The following is a 17,448-nucleotide window of genomic DNA, read 5'->3' as shown; positions in this document are numbered from 1 at the left end:
GGGCAGAGAGCAGGCGAGAGCGTGGCTGGCACGCATCCTGGGGGTGTGGCACGTCGCCTGTGGGGGCGTGGCGTGCATCCCGAGGGCGTGGCACCTGGCACGTGGGGGGGGGGTGCGTAGCACATGTCCGGGGCGGTGGCCGCGATGGTACCCTATGCCCTATGGTGCCAGGGGCAGTGCGCTCCCCCACTTCTTCCGCCAGTGGCTGGAGAATCAGGCTAAATGGCTCAATAGTCAGACCTAATATTTATTTGTTTGTTTCCTTAAATTTCTTGACTGTTAAAAAAAAGAAAAACCCTCAAAAGATAAAACAGTAAAATCAGGGGGGGAGGGAATTACAATCCTACTATAAAACATACTGAAGTTAAAATACTAAAACGGATTGAAATGGCCTCGACTTTCTAAACATCTGGGTCAGCTTGTCTAAACAGGAATGTTTTCAGCAAGCGCCAAAAAGAGTAAAATATGAAGGCGCCTGCTTGATCTCAATAGGCAAGGAGTTCCAAAGTTTAGGATCTGCCACACTAAAAGATTAAGTTCTTACATATGCGGAATGGGTAATTTGCGGCACAAATTTATAGAGCCAATTCTGCCAGTCAAAGCGGTTGAGTGGGCACATGTAGGGAAGTCAATTTCGTAGGTAAACTGGTCCGAAGTTGTTATGGGCTTTACATACTAATGGCAACCCCTTGAACTCAACCTGCTGTCAGATCAGCAACCAGTTCAAATATCTGAGCACAAGTGGCAGAGTGTCAGGCCTAATGGGCACAGCAGTTCATCCTCTGTAGGTCTTGCCCCATGGATCAGTTGCTGAGACTGAAAGCCCCCACCAACCCACAATGGTCTAAATCCCCTCCTCTCCCAGGTTGCCCCCCCCAAGCAATCAGAGACTATGCCTACGTGCAGCCAACCTCTCTTCCACCCTCTTCATGCCTCTTCTGGTTCTGGGAGACAAGTGGGGACAGGGGTGCTAACTTGAATAAAATATTGCCAGGGGGCCAGGTATGCCCTGCCCTGCATAATTGATCATATGACACACTGCATGCACACCATTTGAAAGACAATACCCATCTACTTGGGAGGGGGTGCTCCCACAAATATTTTATTGCTAGGGCCAAAGCTTGTCTCACACCCTGGCTGTGGCTGATGGGAGCTGTAGTTCAAAAACTTCTGGAGGGCACCAGATTGGCAAAGGCTGATATAGATGCTGCATATGATAATAACGATTAAAGATGAGGCAGACTGAGAAAGCTCAAGCCAGCTATGCGAAAGAGGAGCAGCATGACTGCGCTGACTCATTTAAGCTGCTTGTGTGTGTGTATTTAAGAAGCTGCTAAGGCGCATGTTGTTATTAACAGTCTTATTTATTAGGACTTTTGGCTGGTATATGCCACTGGCAAAAAGCCCCATTTAAATTGCTCATCAGAGCAGGACTCATAATTCCAATGGATCTGAGAGCAAACAGAACGGAAGGAATTGTCTTTTTAAATGCTTGATGATACAATATTGATATTATTAATAATAATAATAATAAATTGATATCTGTTGTGCTTTCAGGTCAGCTTCCTTGTCCGTTCTCTTTGCATCTAATCTCTCTCTGATTTCACTTAACCCCCCCCCCCATGTGCATATATGTTTGACAATTCAGGGTTGCACTTCACACAACTGATGGAGTAGACTGTAGCCTACAAACACTCATGCCACATCACATTCCCTCGTTGTTAATGTGCTGCAAGATTCTGATTTTTTGCTACGACTTGCTAGCTACTCTCCTGGAAGTTGCCCCCTGTAACATGTCCTGGCGTCAGAGCAGCCCGATACTTCATTTCGACATATGCCACTTTAAATTATGCTGCCCTCGTGCCAAAAGATGAATAAGTGTGCTAAGATTCTACGGCAAACATGCAGGCTTTTCTCAACAAATGAGTCAGTATAATGAAAGGTTTTTTGCAACCACTGTTTTATAAAACTTGTAGTTTTAATGAACACGAGCATGGTTATGATTATTTGTCTTTCACAGATACATTTCAGGGCAGTGTGCAAAATTCTCCAGCATCACAGATGCATGCCACACTCCAAGTGGCAGGAAAGAAACTTTGCTACTTTGACTCCTCTACCTTCTGTGGTTTATCTAGATTCATGTTCTCCAAATGTTACCGTATTTTTCGCTCCATAAGACGCACCTGACCACAAGGCGCACCTAGTTTTTAGAGGGGGAATGCAAGAAAAAAAATATTATTTAAAGGGAGTGCTGAGCAGAGCCTGCATGCATCCCAGGCTCTGCTCAGCGCTCCCTTTCATGAACCGCGTGGAGCGTGTGTGCGGCGCTTGCAGGCTTTTCCCCCGAGGAGCGCTCCCTCTGGCTGTTCTGGCTTCTGGGGTAGCCCCGAAGCCTCTGCAGGGGAGCGGGATGAAGGCTCCCCTGTGGAGGCTTCACTCGGCTAATCCAGTAGCCAGGACAGCCAGCGGGATTGCAGCGCAGCGATCCCGCTGGCTGTCCTGGCTTCTTGGCTGTGCACAGCCTCTCCAGGGCAAGGGGAGCCTTCATCCCCCTGCCTGGGAGAGGCTGTGCGTGGCTAAGGTTGCCCCAAGAGCTGCACTCCCTTTAAAGAATGTGCAGAGTGTGTGTGCAGCTCTTGGGGGCTTTTTCCGAGGAGGGAGAAGGGCAGCCCTTCTCCCTCCTTGGGAAAAAGTCCTGAAGAGCCACACACATGCTCCACATGGCTCTTTAAAGGGAGCGCTGAGCAGAGCCTCCCGCCTGCATTTGCTCCATAAGACACACACATATTTCCCCTTACTTTTTAGGAGGGGAAAAGTGTGTCTTATAGAGAGAGAAATTCTTTGTTGAAGGTCTGGGCTCACCGGACAGCAAGGAAAACTCAGGGGCTTTGGTGATGCGCACATTTTGCTGACCACCACCCCTCCTCACACGTGATGGTTGCAGGGGATGTAGACGGAACAGGGGCAACACCAGACATTTGCTGCTTGAGGTAAAGGTCACGATGCCCCTGGCTCGCTTCCACATACAGAAGTCACCCAGGCTAGCAGATTACTATTTCTTCTTCAAGCCTGGCTATGGGTCAGCATCATCAGCCTGAAGGCAGCTGTCTATCTTAGGGGTGCAGGACTGGACACATGGCAGACACAGTGCCATTCTCCAACATTTTGCCACCACTCCGTGTTGGCAGCATCGCTCTGCCCAATAGTCGAGCCAGGACTAGCTGTTCCAATCAGCTCAACACAGCTGAATCTCACCCATTTGGGGCAAATCCATGGCTCACACCTACAGAACAGCCTTGGATGCTGTTAGGCCTGTGCCAAACATTCGTTTGGGGACTAGATAAAAACTCTTACATCAAACCGACGTTTTCAGCTACCCCACACAAGTAGATAGGTAAATCAGCTAAAACAGCTTCATATGTCCAGCTGTGGCTGGCTGAGAGGTGCCCAATTCTGTGGTTGCATTTCCTGTTCTGTATTGCAAATGTCTTAAAATGTAAAGCTATGCTTTACTTTAATAGAACATTCCCCCAATAGGTGTACATTTGTCATGGAGGAATTGCAACGTCCAGCCTTTGCTTCTGCAGGGGGTGGAATCTCGTTAATGGTGAGAGCAGTTTGACAGTGAAAGCAGTTACCAAGTGTTGGCAGGATCTCCACTGGAACTCTTGAAGATGTTGGAGAATCAGATGCTTTAGCTTTCCTACATCAAACAGGGTGTTAGACTGAATCAGGTCCCCTCCAGCTGCCATGGACTCCAGTTCCCATCAGCACTAGCTAGCATGGCCAATGGTTAAGGATGGGAGCTGTGGCCCACCGTCTTAAGAGCACTGGTAAATCCAGGACTAATCTGTCTCTCCAATGCTGCAATTCTATGTTGTTCAAGAAAATGTGGATCCCTGCCTCTAAAGCAAGTGTTTCTATCGCTGCTGAAAAATGGCTTTTGGGATGTAGTCATATGAGTGAAGTCATGGACTGGGTGGATACAGAAAAGTGGTGGGAGGAACCAGTTGAGGAACCCCCAGGAGAACTCCCAGGGGAAGAAGGCTCAGAGCAAGGGGACTGGTGGTGGGATGACAATGAGTGGTCAGAGGGAGAAAAGGGGGCAGACTAGGAGGTGGTGTTGGAAGTAGAAGAGGTAACAGGGTTCAGTGAGCAGGAAGAGGTTGTGGCAGAGAGCAGTTCAGACTGGAGGCTGGAACAGACCAAGAGGCAGCAATGAGGTAGGCAGCTAAAGAAGCCAGGGAGTCTCCCCTTCCAGATGAGACTAGCTCCCCTCCCCATTGGTCTCCTAGAACACAGAGAAAAGGGCACAGCAGATACTGGTTGTACACGGACAGAGTCTTCAACTGCTTGGGAAAGACCCTGGAGAAGACGAGCCTTAGGGAGTGGTGGGGACCTTCAGTCCTTGAAACTGCCTCATTGGCCCAAGACCTGTTTTGGCTTCTTAAGAGAGTTAACTTCACTGACACCGTGTTTTTTATTGCTGATCTATTATGCTTGACTACAGCTCCTGACAAGTGTCATAGAGAAAATAAAACAAAACCTTTTGCTATTCACCAGAAAACTCTGTATGCTCAAACGTTCACCCTTTCTAGGTTTCCAGCTCATCTTGCTGCAAATGTAAGCTTTAACAGAAGAGTGGGGAGCTGTGGCCTTCCAAATGCTGTTAAGATTCCAACTCCCATCAGCCTCAGCCACCATGATCTATTTTCAGGGAGGAAGGGAAGTGAAGGGCAAAAATATCTGAGGTGGGATTAGACATTGCACATCCCATCTGTGCAAGCACTGCAGCTTGCCCAATGGAACAATGCCCCCTCTTCTCCCACAGTATGTTCTGGGTGTTCTCTTGACCTCCCAACCCCAAACCCGTTCCAGGGGACACATGGGGAGGAGAGGGAAGAAAGCCCCATTTCGTAAGTATAAATCCTTGCAAAGGATTTCCACTGCCAATGCTTATTAGGAGAATCCCCTCTCCTGTCTAGGTTCAAATACCATGGGGCTGGCTTTGCTGAGATGTAGGGAGGAGCATCAAAAATCTTCCAGCTTTAGCTGAAAATAGGATTAATACACAACCTCAGACTGTGGTGAGGGCAAGCATAACCTGGATTGTGAAGCGGTTGGCCATTACGGTATGTGCTACAATCCCTCCACAAAAATGAGCTCAATGTTTAAATCCCAACTCCCCCAAAAATCAAGCTTTTAGGAGAGTGGTGTGCTTCTTTACAAATCATAACACAGAAATTCAGATGTTTAACAAATCAGATGCCAAGCAGCTGCATTTTAAATTAACATATATTTTACTGTCTCAATCACAGCAACCTCATACAGTAAGATACACATAAAAGTATAGTTTGCATGGTATCACTTGCAATTTAACACTGTTAAATACCACAGGTATTCCATGACAAATATGTACACAGGACTGTTTTTTCTTTTCTTTTTAAAGCAATATAATTAGTCCCTGCTAGGTTCACTGTATAAATTACGTGGCATCACAGTTTTTGTTCATTTAGTGTCATGTGAGTAGCAGTATGGAACCTGAACAAGAGAGGAACTAGAAGCTGTACAGTATAGCAGCCAAGTAAAGACAGGCATGGTACTTGGAAGATGCTGAGTAGAAACGGAACACATCAAAATGAACTCTACAGGCTGATACTTTAGAAAGAGTAAAATTATTTCAAATTTGGCATTATATACACATTTTATCTACAGGTATATGAATATATGCTTCTAAAAAAAAATCCATCTAAGATTATGAAAACCTTCATCGTTCACTTAAGCAATGATTTTACACAGACCTTCCCAGTCAGCAAGCTAATACTTGCCTGCAAAGAAAATAAAATGCTGAATGCAGTAGTATGCCACCGCAATAATCTCATTTCTACTTTTCTCAACCATGTATTCTTTTCTTGGTAACGCTTTGCTGTTGGCAACATTCCAGAAAGATCATGTGAAACAGTGTATTTGATGCTCAATCACAACAGAAGAATTTCACCAAATCTACAATGTGTTTAATCCCTTTATGTTTCTGCCACCCCCACCCCTGCCACACACTGGCTATTCATGTAAGCTTCTGTCACAGAAAGGGTGAAAGGACTGCAAGTCTTAGAATCAACAACCACACTCCTAAAAATTAGCAGTTTTAAGGTCAAATGTAATCTGCCACAAAGTTCAAAACTCAATGCAATGGAATAGCAATTAAACATAAAGGGCGAATTATTTAAAAAGGACAGTTTGATATCCTTTGTGGCTTAAGAAATTTCAGTTGGCTGGGAATGGTGCAATCCCTGTTATTTTAACCATCATTATTTCTAGTGCGCTGTGGCTGTGTACTTTATGCAAACACACTCCCGTGAGCATGGATGGGAGAAAGCATGTATGCATAGCTGAATCTTCTACATCCTTGTTGTGGCTAAAAATCATTACAAGGGGAAAAGCTTCACTTCTGCATGAAACGGTTGGAGCCAAGTGACTTGCCCACCTCTCTCTGACAAAGCTCCAGAGGCAGAATTTCAAACCAGGTGAAAGAAGCAAAGAGACTAATGGATTTGAGGGACACCTGTCTACCACAACAGCTGTAATATGCTGTAGGTGTAATACAGTACAAGGAAAAAATAATGTTACCTGAAAAAATAACCCAGAGACTTCATTTACAGGACCTTATATATATATATGTTTTAAAAACCACAACATACTGAATATATTTATTTAAAAATAATCTGCTTCCAAATCACCTATTTACAGTAGAAACAACTGGATTTGATACATGTGCAACAAACGGTGAATCTGATCATAATTCATTGGGAACACTCCAGGCGTAACGTAACACATACTGATTCACTTCTTAATACTAGAACAGTTAAAAAAACAACCACACACACAAGGTGTATTGGCAACACCGAAAAATAAAGCAAATATTCAGTTTAGAATTTGATTTTATATGCTTGAGATGGTGAAGGAAAAGTAGAAGAGACACAAGGAATAGATGCCATGGTGATTTTGCCTTTTGGAGCTTAAGTAATGCTGTTAATTTTCCTTTTTTAAAATAATAATTAAAAAATCACTTTTTTGGCAAACACAAAGGAATATTCCGTGCAAGTTACCAAAACAGACAATTTCACAATTCACTGAAAATGCTGTTCTTAGTTTCTTGGTCATCTTTCTAGTTACTACTCTGGTGCTGTGTTATGTGGATGAGGCAGTGTGACAGCCACAAAGCACAGACATATGATGTCTTTAGAAAAAAATGAATTGCAATACCTGCCTGCTTCTAAAAAAAAAAAAAAGGAAAAATTGCTCCTCTCTCCCATCTAGAACGGAAAAGCAGCTAAGAGTCACCTAAAACAGTAGCAGCAGTGTCAATTATTGAATAGACAACATTTGTAAAGTCACATCATTGAAGACTGGCACTATGTTAAGATGTATATGTGCAATGTTAGGGCATGTCTACTTTTTTATTTCTCCTAAGAGGTCAGTAGGATACTTCTAGCAACATCAGAATGTTTTGTGTTTTTAGCCCTTTTGTCCCAAATTATAGGATTTCCAAAAAACAGAAGATAAAAATAAAGGTCTATCTATAAACCATGTGTGGTAGCTGGTTTGATTTATAGTTTAACTGATTGTTTGGCAAGAACCTATGAAGCTCACTTTTTCGACAGCAGGGATCATAATAGTAAGCAGTGAGGCAAGGATCGCAGGAAACTTTTGAACAAAAAGTGCATGTGTTTGTAGCTCCTGGTCTGTTGCAAAATCCACAGCGTGAAGAGCCTGAAGGCTTCGATTTTGAACTGTACTGAGACACTCGGTCTTGAGTCTGCAACATGTACTGAGGCTTCTCCCTTATCACCGACCCAGAAGATATGCCTTCACTTGCAAGAGTTTTGAGTGAATAGCTGCTCTGCTTCATTGGTGGATATTCCTGCCTGCAGATGAGCAAGTTGTCGCACTTTTGGCAAATGGAGGTGCCGCAAGATAATCCACAGTTTTGGCACTTAAGGGAAGTGGTATCTTTGGCTAGATGTGTACGTTTATGGTAAGTCGGGTTGGCATCGTTCTTTAGCAGCCATACATCATGTTTAGTGGGTTCTTGTCTCTTGAACATACTTCTAGAATCAGCGTCAGTATATAAATCTAAATCATCTTGAGGGGAATAGTAAGTACTGTATGGAATACCCGTTCTTAATATGCCGTTGGTATGGGATGAAACTGGCAAATATTCATCGGAACATCCATGCGGAGAACTTGACATGGCAAGGAGGGATGGCGAAGGACGAATTATTTCATCTTTAATGTCATCTTCAGTATCAACCAAAATGGGTTCTTTTCTGAGACTCAAGGATGTCATCAAAGGTGGCTTCTTATTTTCCAAGTAACTATCATAGGCATCCACTGATTTAGAAGCTTTGCTAACTTTGGGTTTGAAGTAATCTTTACAGCCTCTTTCACTTGCAGATTTCTGAAGTACCATTCGTGACATGGAAGTGTTTAGATTTTCTTTGCATTCTGCACGACGCTTCAAGGCATCTGAGCAGCCTCGGACATCACTGCTATTCTTTCTTTCATTTACAATATCAAGTTCTGTGTATCCTTTATCTTTCACTTGCAAATGAATTTCAATCAATTGTTCACACTCTAATTTGGCCAAGAAAAGTTCAAATGATACCATCTTTACCTGGAGGGTATCAACAATGTCTTTGAGTTTATACATAGTTCCAAGTTCTTGGATGTATCCCATTGAGTTAAGTATCTGTCTTATATCCTCATCTGGTATTGTAGACTTTACATAATAAACAAAAGGTCCTGTGTAAGTCTGAAGATGGGAAAGAGAAAAAAATGGTAAACATAGTATTCAACTAAGTGCTCAAATGTAATTCTGAAATAGTGTACATATGTTATAACCAGTGCTTTGGGGGGACGGGGGACGTAGGGCGATGCATACCCCTAAACATTTTGTAAATCTTTGTACTTTTGTCCATTTACTGTATTTATTTCCCCCAATTTGAACTATAAAATGGTGATTTTCTTGAGTCAAAATGAGAGTGCCCCTAAACATTTTTAAGGGGGAAAAAGCACTGGTTATAACCACATGAGGGGGTCATACACTTTCAAAAAACAGGGTTTGGTGCTAAAATTCAGGATAATTCTATGCACAATCCACTTGAGCACACTAAGGCAAATTAATTTCAATTGGTTGCAGCCAAAGCATGGCTACATTGTGGTAATGTCAGCATACGGATTCCTGCTTGTGCAACAGGTCTTTCCTCCCTCTGTGTATCCCCTAAATATGTTCTAGGGATTCCCAACCCTCCATAGAAGATTTGGAGCAGGCAGGGAAAGTTCTGTTGAGCAAGCAGAAATCCTTGTGTTGACAGGACACAATAGATGAATACCACCCCGTGGCAATACATTCACCAGAGAATTTTACCATACCAACTGCTCTCTGATTCAACTTCTACAATTAAGTATGATGCTCCAGTAAAGATTAAACCAGGCAGAGGGTGAATCTGTGACCCAAAGGTATTCTTAAGTCAAAAGTTCTCCCATCTTCCACGATAGTATACTTTGTTTTAATCTACCATAGAGAACTGTATCAGGTGTAATGGGGTGGGACAACTGGATATTTTTGGTACCTAGGAAATCATGGAGGAACTGAAATGATGGGATGGGTACAGAAAATGCATGTTTTGCTAAAACCAGTTACAGATAGGTAGCCGTGTTGGTCTGCCATAGTCAAAACAAAATAAAAAAATTCCTTCCAGTAGCACCAGTCAGTGAAATTGTAAAGATTTATAAATTGCTAAAACCAGTCAGTGAAATTGTAAAGATTTATAGTTAAACTGTACTGTTTTGGTGTTGATATATTTGCTAGAATCATGACCAGTATTGCTAGATAGAATCCTTAACTGCTCCAAACACTAAAAGGTATTTTAAAAAGGAAGGGGAGATACAGAGAATAAATTGGCATCAGGATCTAAAACACTGTTACTAGGACTAGAAAAGCAATTTATACATTAGCTTAGATTATGGGAAGCAACACCAGATTTATATACACAAGCCCTGGAAATGGCTGTGTGCGATTCTTCTTCTTGAACACCAGCATCAAGGCTACAGGAATCCAATGGGTCAGGTGTAGAGGATTTTTCAACCATGTAAATCAGAATGAGGAACCTGTGGTCTAACATCTGAAGGGTCACAACTCCCATCATTCCTGTGGCAATGGTTGATGGGAGCTATAGTCCAATAACATCTGATGGATCAAGATTTGCCCAGCTCATGCTGTAAATACAGTAGCTGACCTTTAGGCTTCCTACCATACAGGGACACACCATCTATACTAATCATTAAGAAACTATTAGTGCAAAGAATTGAAAATTCAGGCTAGAATAACACTTTCCTGGGTGGGTGGGTAGGTAAAAAGAGACCAATACCAAACTCTCATTATTTATTCTTTCTAACTTTACATTTCATGACTGAACTTTTCATTATTTTCCTTACAGGCCACAGTATGGAGAGCACTAGGGAAGTGGGTAAGAAATGTACATTGAGGAATTGCACTGAAGTTATTCATTTAGAATAATGAGGTGATTCTAAAATAAAATGCAATGAAAATATTCACTGAACTCGAGGATAGGAATTGGCAAGGCTGAATGCAGAAATCAGGGTTATAGTAACAAAACTTAAAGCCAAATTCCAACCCAACTGAAGCTCACAGGGTAAGCTTTCTTGAATCGTGATTTCAGGTGAAAATCTACTTTGCATCCTAAATTACAATAAAGATTAACTGGTCTGAACAAAGGGCATGAAGTCTGGGCACAACTGCCCTAAAGGCATTTATAAAAGCAACCAGACTTTCGCCTTGCATTTATTTTTTAATCTTTGGAATAAATTTGAGTGCTACACACCACCTTACAGATAGAACAGACGCCCTTTTAAGAGTTGAAAACACAAATATTTAGATTACAAAAGACATATTTGCACACTCTTACCTTTATATTTTTGAATTCCTTCTTCCAAGGGTAAAGAAAAAGATTAACTCCAACTGATTCCAGAACGCCAAATGCATTTTGGAGTGAACGCAAACTTGAAGATTTCAAGGACCTAAGTGAATTTTCAACTATCTCATAAAATTTTATCAGCCGGAATCTGTAGAAGGGATCAATCTTGGGAAAACAGAGTAAGGTTGAAGCTGTCACTTGTAGACACTCATCACTAACTGAGTGCTGCTTCTTGTCAGAGGTATTCAATTTGGATTCATGAAACTGTACATACTTCCTAAATACATCGTCTTTATATTTTGCATCCATCTGAAGTTAGATTCTAGCACGCTCAAGGGCGGCTACCTCATCTCTTTCATGGCTACAGTGAGGCAGGCTGGGGAGGAGGAGGCGGCAATGTAAGATAGTGCTGCAGAGTCTTCTGAAAGAAAAGAAGACACAAATCACTTACCATTACTACTAAAATCTCTCATCTCTCACCCTACTTTACTATTGTAAGAGCCTGCTGAATCAAGGCCAATGTAGTCTAGCATTCTGTTCTCACTGCGGCCAACCAGATGCCTGTGGGAAGCTTATAAAGATGTGAGTGCAACAGCGCTCTGTCCACCTGCAATTCCCAGAAGCTGGTGTTAAGAGACATGCTGCCTCTCACTGTGGCAGCAGAGCATAGCCATCATGGCTAGCAGCCGCCGATAGCCTTACCCTCCACAATCTTATCTAACCCTCTTTTAAAGCCATCCAAGTTCACAGCCACCACTGCCTCCTCTGGAAGCGAGTGAATTTCAGTTCAACTATGCACTGTGTGAAGAAGTATCCTTTTACCTTTCCTGAATCTTCCAATGTTTAGTTTCCTGAGATGTTCACAAAATCTCATGTTATGTGACAGAGAAACTTCCCCTTTCCACTTTTTCCACACCATACATAATTAGTATTAACATCTCTATTACGTCACTTTTACTTGTATTTTCCCAAAACTAACAAGTCCCAAATGCTGCAAACTTTCCTCACAGGGGAGCGGCTTCATCGCTTTAATAATTTGGGTTGCCTGTTTCTGGACCTTTCCCAACATCTTTTTGTAGTTGTGAATAGTTGGGAAACTATGAGGCAAGTGTCCCACAATGAATTTTTACAAAGAAATAAAAGAAACCAGGAGGGCGGAAGGATTAAAGAAGAAAAAAGGGGGGAGGAAAAAAAGAGGGGGGTGTCCAAAACAAAACCAACAATGACTGCTACTGTAGCATACTGGCCTAGTGACAGAGCTGTGAATCAGAAAGCCTCCAGTTCAAATTGTGCCTTCTACTATGAACTTACTTAGGTGGCCTTAGGCAAGAAACTCGTGCTTGGTCTCATCGCTGGATGTGCAACATTGGGGCAACCCTCACTTACCTTAAATGGTTGTTATAAGGATTACTGGTGTGGTATATGTAAAACTCTTTGAACATTTGGGAGGAATGTCATCTTGCTTGTTAATGGTGTTTCACTGGGTTAGGGATCAGAACTGACAAGTAAGTCAATTCTATAAAGCCTACCGAAAGTTTTGTTTGGCTAGAGAACCTGATGTAATCTTACTGCAATGTGACACTCTGCTATTCAAATTCATCACCTAAGTAATAAATGACAAAAAGGATGCAACTCAGCCCTCTACATGGGATAAGCCGAATACTACACTAGGCATTTTTCTTTAATGGCTAATAAAATGAAGGCCTGTGTAATTTGAACAGTCAACTCCTACAACAATTTTCCTGCTTATATGAAATCATCCACAACTTCGAAACCAATCATATGGGGAAATTAACATTATTGCTCATAAGAAAAAGCAGTTCCACATAGTGCCTGATCAAATGCCAAATTGTTCAGCTTTGTCTATCAGTGGTTCTGAAGGAGCTTTACCCTGTGATGTGAGCACACTCCTCTATAGAAAAAAAATCACACTGAGTTCACTTGGACGTTGTTCTAGGTAGAACTGCAGCCTGCAACACTAGACTAAGAGGTGTTGGAATCAACTACATTCTTTTGGAAAAAATGTATAATATTTGCATCTCTTTTCCATCCTAATTATGACTTACCATCTGTATATGTTCAGTTCCTGCAAAGTAGCTTACTAGCACCTTCAGATGTAAATGCCAGAGCCCTGACTCTGCAGAGACTAAACTCAAGGCAGTTTGCAGGAGGCCTATTCACTGTGTAAAGTTAAATGGGTATTAAATGTTTTATTTCTGGAAGCTTACAGACAAGACAGATTTTTGAAAATGTATTTACAGATCCAAGAATTTAGCCCAACATTACACCAGACAAACTTCCAAGTTTTCAGCTACCAGAAGCCATTCTTACTGAGCCACGCACCTGCGCTTTCTCCAGTCTCAGGCTTATCTCTTCTTATCACCTTAGACTACAATGCAGAACACTATAATCAGGGCATTAGCTTCTGACTCCTTTGGCAAACACTTAAGCATGCAGAATCTGTACAAAAAATACAGGTGGAAAGTCTTGGAAATTCCAACATTACTAGTACAGTGGTACCTCTGGTTACAGACACTTCAGGTTACAGACACTTCAGGTTACAGACTCTGCTAACTGAGGTAATAGTACCTCATGTTAAGAACTTTGCTTCAGGATGAGAACAGAAATTGTGTGGTGGTGGCGCAGTGGCAGCGGGAGGCCCCTTGGGCTAAAGTGGTACCTCAGGTTAAGAACAGTTTCAGGTTAAGAACGGACCTCCAGAACGAATTAAGTTCTTAACCCGAGGTACCACTGTATAGTTTTGAGCCCCTCACTTTCTAAGATTACTGTACACCCTTTTCTAAATTAAGTCTTCATTTAGATTGTGGACCATGAGCTGAATATATATGGATGTCCCACAACAGAAAACTGTCCCAAATAATATAAAAAAGACAAAGAAAGACAAATTTAAAAACACCAAGAGAGTAATCTTTGGAAACTTTTCACATCACAAGACCTGTGCCCCTGTGTATTACTTAATTCTTCCAGCAGAAAGTCAGTGCCTAACAATGAAGTGACCAATCAACACCTTCAAGCTATTTTGAAAAGAACTGCAAGGTGATCCTCACTCCTAAGGAAAGGTCCCCATCCCCGGGGGGGGGGGGTAAAAACCAACCCTGCAAAGGTCACAGTCCTTACAATGGATGTGCGCCCCAGCTACAAATAGGCCCCTGGTCCCTTGCACAACCTGACCTGAGAGACAGGCATGGAATGCAATCCCAGAAAGAAAGCACCACTATGCTCCTTACTTTTCGGCCACGGTTCTCCATCAGCCCGAGCCTAAGCTGCTTCCAAGGTGCAAGGCCAAAAACAGCGCTCAGAACAGAGGCACGTTTTGTGTGGCAGGGGAGGGGGGTAGATTTAAACGAACAAAACCAGCCTCTACCCCCATTATGTAGAGAGGGGGGGGGCTGGTTTGTGTGTGTGTGTGTATGTACATATATATTTGTGTGTGTATATATGTGTGTGTGTGTGTGTGTGTGTGTGTGTGTATGTACATATATATTTGTGTGTGTATATATTTGTGTGTGTGTGTGTGTATGTACATATATATTTGTGTGTGTATATATTTGTGTGTGTGTGTGTGTGTGTGTGTGTGTGTGTGTATGTACATATATATTTGTGTGTGTATATATTTTTGTGTGTGTGTGTGTGTGTGTGTGTATGTACATATATATTTGTGTGTGTGTATATTTGTGTGTGTGTGTGTGTGTGTATGTACATATATATTTGTGTGTGTATATATTTGTGTGTGTGTACACACACACACACACCCTTCAACCTATATATATATATATACACACACACACACACACACACACACATCCTTAAACCTAGGTCCTTAAAGCTAGGAGGAAGGCCAGCGTAAAAAATGCAACTGCAGGGGGTGACCATCTGCCTAGTCCTTCCTCAACTGGGCGGGGGTGTGTGTGAGAGAGAGAAGGGTGGGCGAACAAACGAAGACCTCGGGAATCCTCACAGGCTCCCTTCGCCAAGGGCGAGAAGGGGCCCGGGGACCCCGGGAAGAGAACCCGCCCGAGGGGGGGAGAAGTACGGGCGAAGTAGGAAGACAGCCCCCCCTCACCCGCCGCCGCCTTCCCCTTCGCCCCCTCAGCCGGGGGTCGCCTGAGGACCCCCCTCCTCTCCCCAGGAGGCTTCCCAGTCCTCCTTCGGCCCCCAACCCGCCCCCCCCCGCCCGCTGTCGCGAAGCGGTACCCACCGACTCTTCTGCCCTCCCTTCGAAATCTCGCGAGGCGCAGCGCGAGAACCCGGCGGTGCTGGCGGCGGCAGCAACTGCCCCTTCTCCTCCTCTTCGCCTCCCACCCTGGACCACAGACCTGCAACCGCCGCCGCCACTTTCGCCAGCCAGGAAGTCGCTCGTGACCCGGACGCGCAACATCCTGTCACTCTCTCTTCCTTGCCCCGCCTCCCAACCGGAAACCGGAAGTGAGCGCGACTCCTGTCGCTCTCTCCGTGTGTGCGTCCCTCACACTCGCCCCTCGGAGGGTCCGCATGGGCCTTAAAAAATAAAAATAAAAAGTTCTGCCCCGCGTTCTTTTTCTCTCCCCCCCCCACCCCAAACAAAACCGCTGCGGCGGAGCATTTGAGGAAACTCGGGCCATTTGGGGCGCTGCGGAACTCCCTGCCACTTGAGAACCACGCGGAGGGCAGCGCCTTCCGCGGTGCTCCGCTTAAAAGCGTTATTTGGTTCAAAAAGCGCTTAGGAAGCGGAGGTAATTTTAATCCGTTTTAGTTCTTTGTTATGTTTGCGAAGTGAAGGTTGCGGAGTTTTCTCCTCGATTCTAGGTGGTTTTGTTATCTTTTCGTCACCCGCTTTGAGGATTCTTTTGGTTTGGGGTGTGTGTGTGTTTTAATGATCAAGAAGTGAAGTAAATAAGTGATAAAGTGGGCTGTGCTTTTGTGTGCGTGCGACGCCAGACAGCGGTGGGTTGTATAAAGGGAGGCTGAGGATCCAAACTAGCCTCAGCGTTAACATGCTGTACACGGAATGCCTCGGGGGAGAGCCACAAATTGGGCAGAAATCACATTTTAAAAAAGAAAGTAAGTTGCAACCTAAGTTTGAAATGAGCATAATCTTCTGTTTTTCCCTTTTTTCCTTTTGTTTGGAGGCTGGAAGGCAACTATGCTCGCCACCTAATCGCAGCCATGCAAAAACATACCGATTCCTTCGTTTATTTCTAATTCTAGCTTCCACAGCGGGGTTGGAGGCGTTAGGCTCTTTTGGGGTCTTTCCTCCCCAATCTATGAGTTGCTCTAACGTTTTTTCTAGTATCTATGCGCCTGGCGAAACGAGTCTTCGAGGGCGCATGCGTCGAATTCTGTATCTTTAGCTTTTTTAATATTTAAATAATATTTAAACCCTCATTAGTAACAGCATGATACTTACTCACCTTCCTCGCTCCGCCTTTCGCTAGTGCCCGTTTCTTACTCCGGGAACACGTCCGTCAGGTGGTGATTCTGGCAGCTGCAAAGATAAGGAAGAAGGGGAGGGGTGGGGAGGGGAGAGAAGGGCTTTTCTTAAGTCGATGGAAACGTCGGGATCAGCGGGAGATTGACGTTCCCTGCACGTGTGTGACGTCATAAACAATGTAAAGCCACGGGATCCCCTCCAAAGCCCAGCAGCTATGCGTTGCATTGCATCAATACACTTCTGAGCAAAATAACTTAAATGGATTTCTGCTAGGCAGTAGGACCTGTAACAAATTGTTGCAGCCTGCAGTAGGGTAGGCAGCTAGGACAACCCATTCCATTCTTACATACACAGCCCCCTCCCTACACACTCATCTAATGCAGTACCACAATCTGTTCGCTAATTGTTGGGTTTCTCTTGGGGGGAATGGAGGGCTCCTTCCCCCTCCCCCCAAAAAAGTTATTTGTGCAATTGCAAAAGTTTTTTGTACCTCCTCCTACCTCTGTCATGTGTGGGTGATGTCATTTTCAATCCATTTGATTCAATCCTGCCTTGAATCTGCTGGCTTTCAGAAATCAAAGGCCAGACATTTTAGTAGAATATGGATGGGGTGGTATGAGGCAGGGTGTGTTAATCCAGAGAGGAATTCCAGCAAAAGATTTTCAGTTCAGAATCTGGAAGTTTCACTACCAGTTCATTGCAGTTAATCTGTAGTGGCTCAGAGCCATCAGTCCACTCCAGGGAACTAGTAGGATACATTTGTTTTACAATAATTAAAACTCAATCACATCAATGAAATTCAGCTATGTCATTAATTTTTAACTCCATCCAACATCTTGTATTGAAAGAAGACAGAGAAGAATAGTCCTATTCTTAAAAAGATCACTGTTTTTTCCTCAGTACCTTTGGACTTCAATGAAGAAGAAAACAGCGTTCATTAAATTTTCCTTCTGTACAAAAAGCCTCCAAACCAGACAAGAGCAATAACATAATAAGTAAAATGTGCTCACATCCTCCAGC

At 43.5% G+C, this 17,448-nt stretch overlaps 1 protein-coding gene across 9 annotated transcripts; it reads right to left on the bottom strand.

The window, feature by feature from the left end:
* Window positions 1–5,281: 5,281 nt before the first annotated feature.
* SPATA2 (spermatogenesis associated 2) lies at window positions 5,282–16,558 on the bottom strand. Of its 9 annotated transcripts, none has more exons than XM_081867805.1 (4): window positions 16,409–16,527; window positions 15,335–15,515; window positions 10,989–11,418; window positions 5,282–8,812 (listed from the first exon to the last, which is right to left on the bottom strand). In XM_081867805.1, exons 3-4 carry the CDS (start codon window positions 11,304–11,306, stop codon window positions 7,574–7,576), a joined length of 1,557 nt encoding a protein of 518 aa, XP_081723931.1. In that variant the 5' UTR covers window positions 11,307–11,418; window positions 15,335–15,515; window positions 16,409–16,527; the 3' UTR covers window positions 5,282–7,573. The 9 variants fall into 9 exon arrangements, with proteins under 9 accessions (XP_081723931.1, XP_081723933.1, XP_081723930.1 ...); XM_081867807.1 differs by having other exon boundaries at window positions 10,989–11,415; XM_081867804.1 differs by lacking the exon at window positions 15,335–15,515 and having other exon boundaries at window positions 16,409–16,558.
* Window positions 16,559–17,448: the final 890 nt, after the last annotated feature.

Source organism: Podarcis erhardii, assembly GCF_964252035.2.
Source record: "Podarcis erhardii genome assembly, chromosome: 6".
Classification (NCBI taxonomy): Eukaryota; Metazoa; Chordata; class Lepidosauria; order Squamata; family Lacertidae; genus Podarcis; species Podarcis erhardii.
This window is presented reverse-complemented; position numbering and strand designations above follow the sequence as displayed.

Bases quoted from the DNA above. Each gene is read 5' to 3' on its own strand.
- SPATA2 (XM_081867804.1), bottom strand. From the start codon at position 11,306: ATGGATGCAAAATATAAAGACGATGTATTTAGGAAGTATGTACAGTTT. The intron at 8,813-10,988 runs GTAAGAGTGTGC...TCCCATCTTCAG, and splicing joins AGGAATTCAAAAATATAAAG to ACTTACACAGGACCTTTTGT.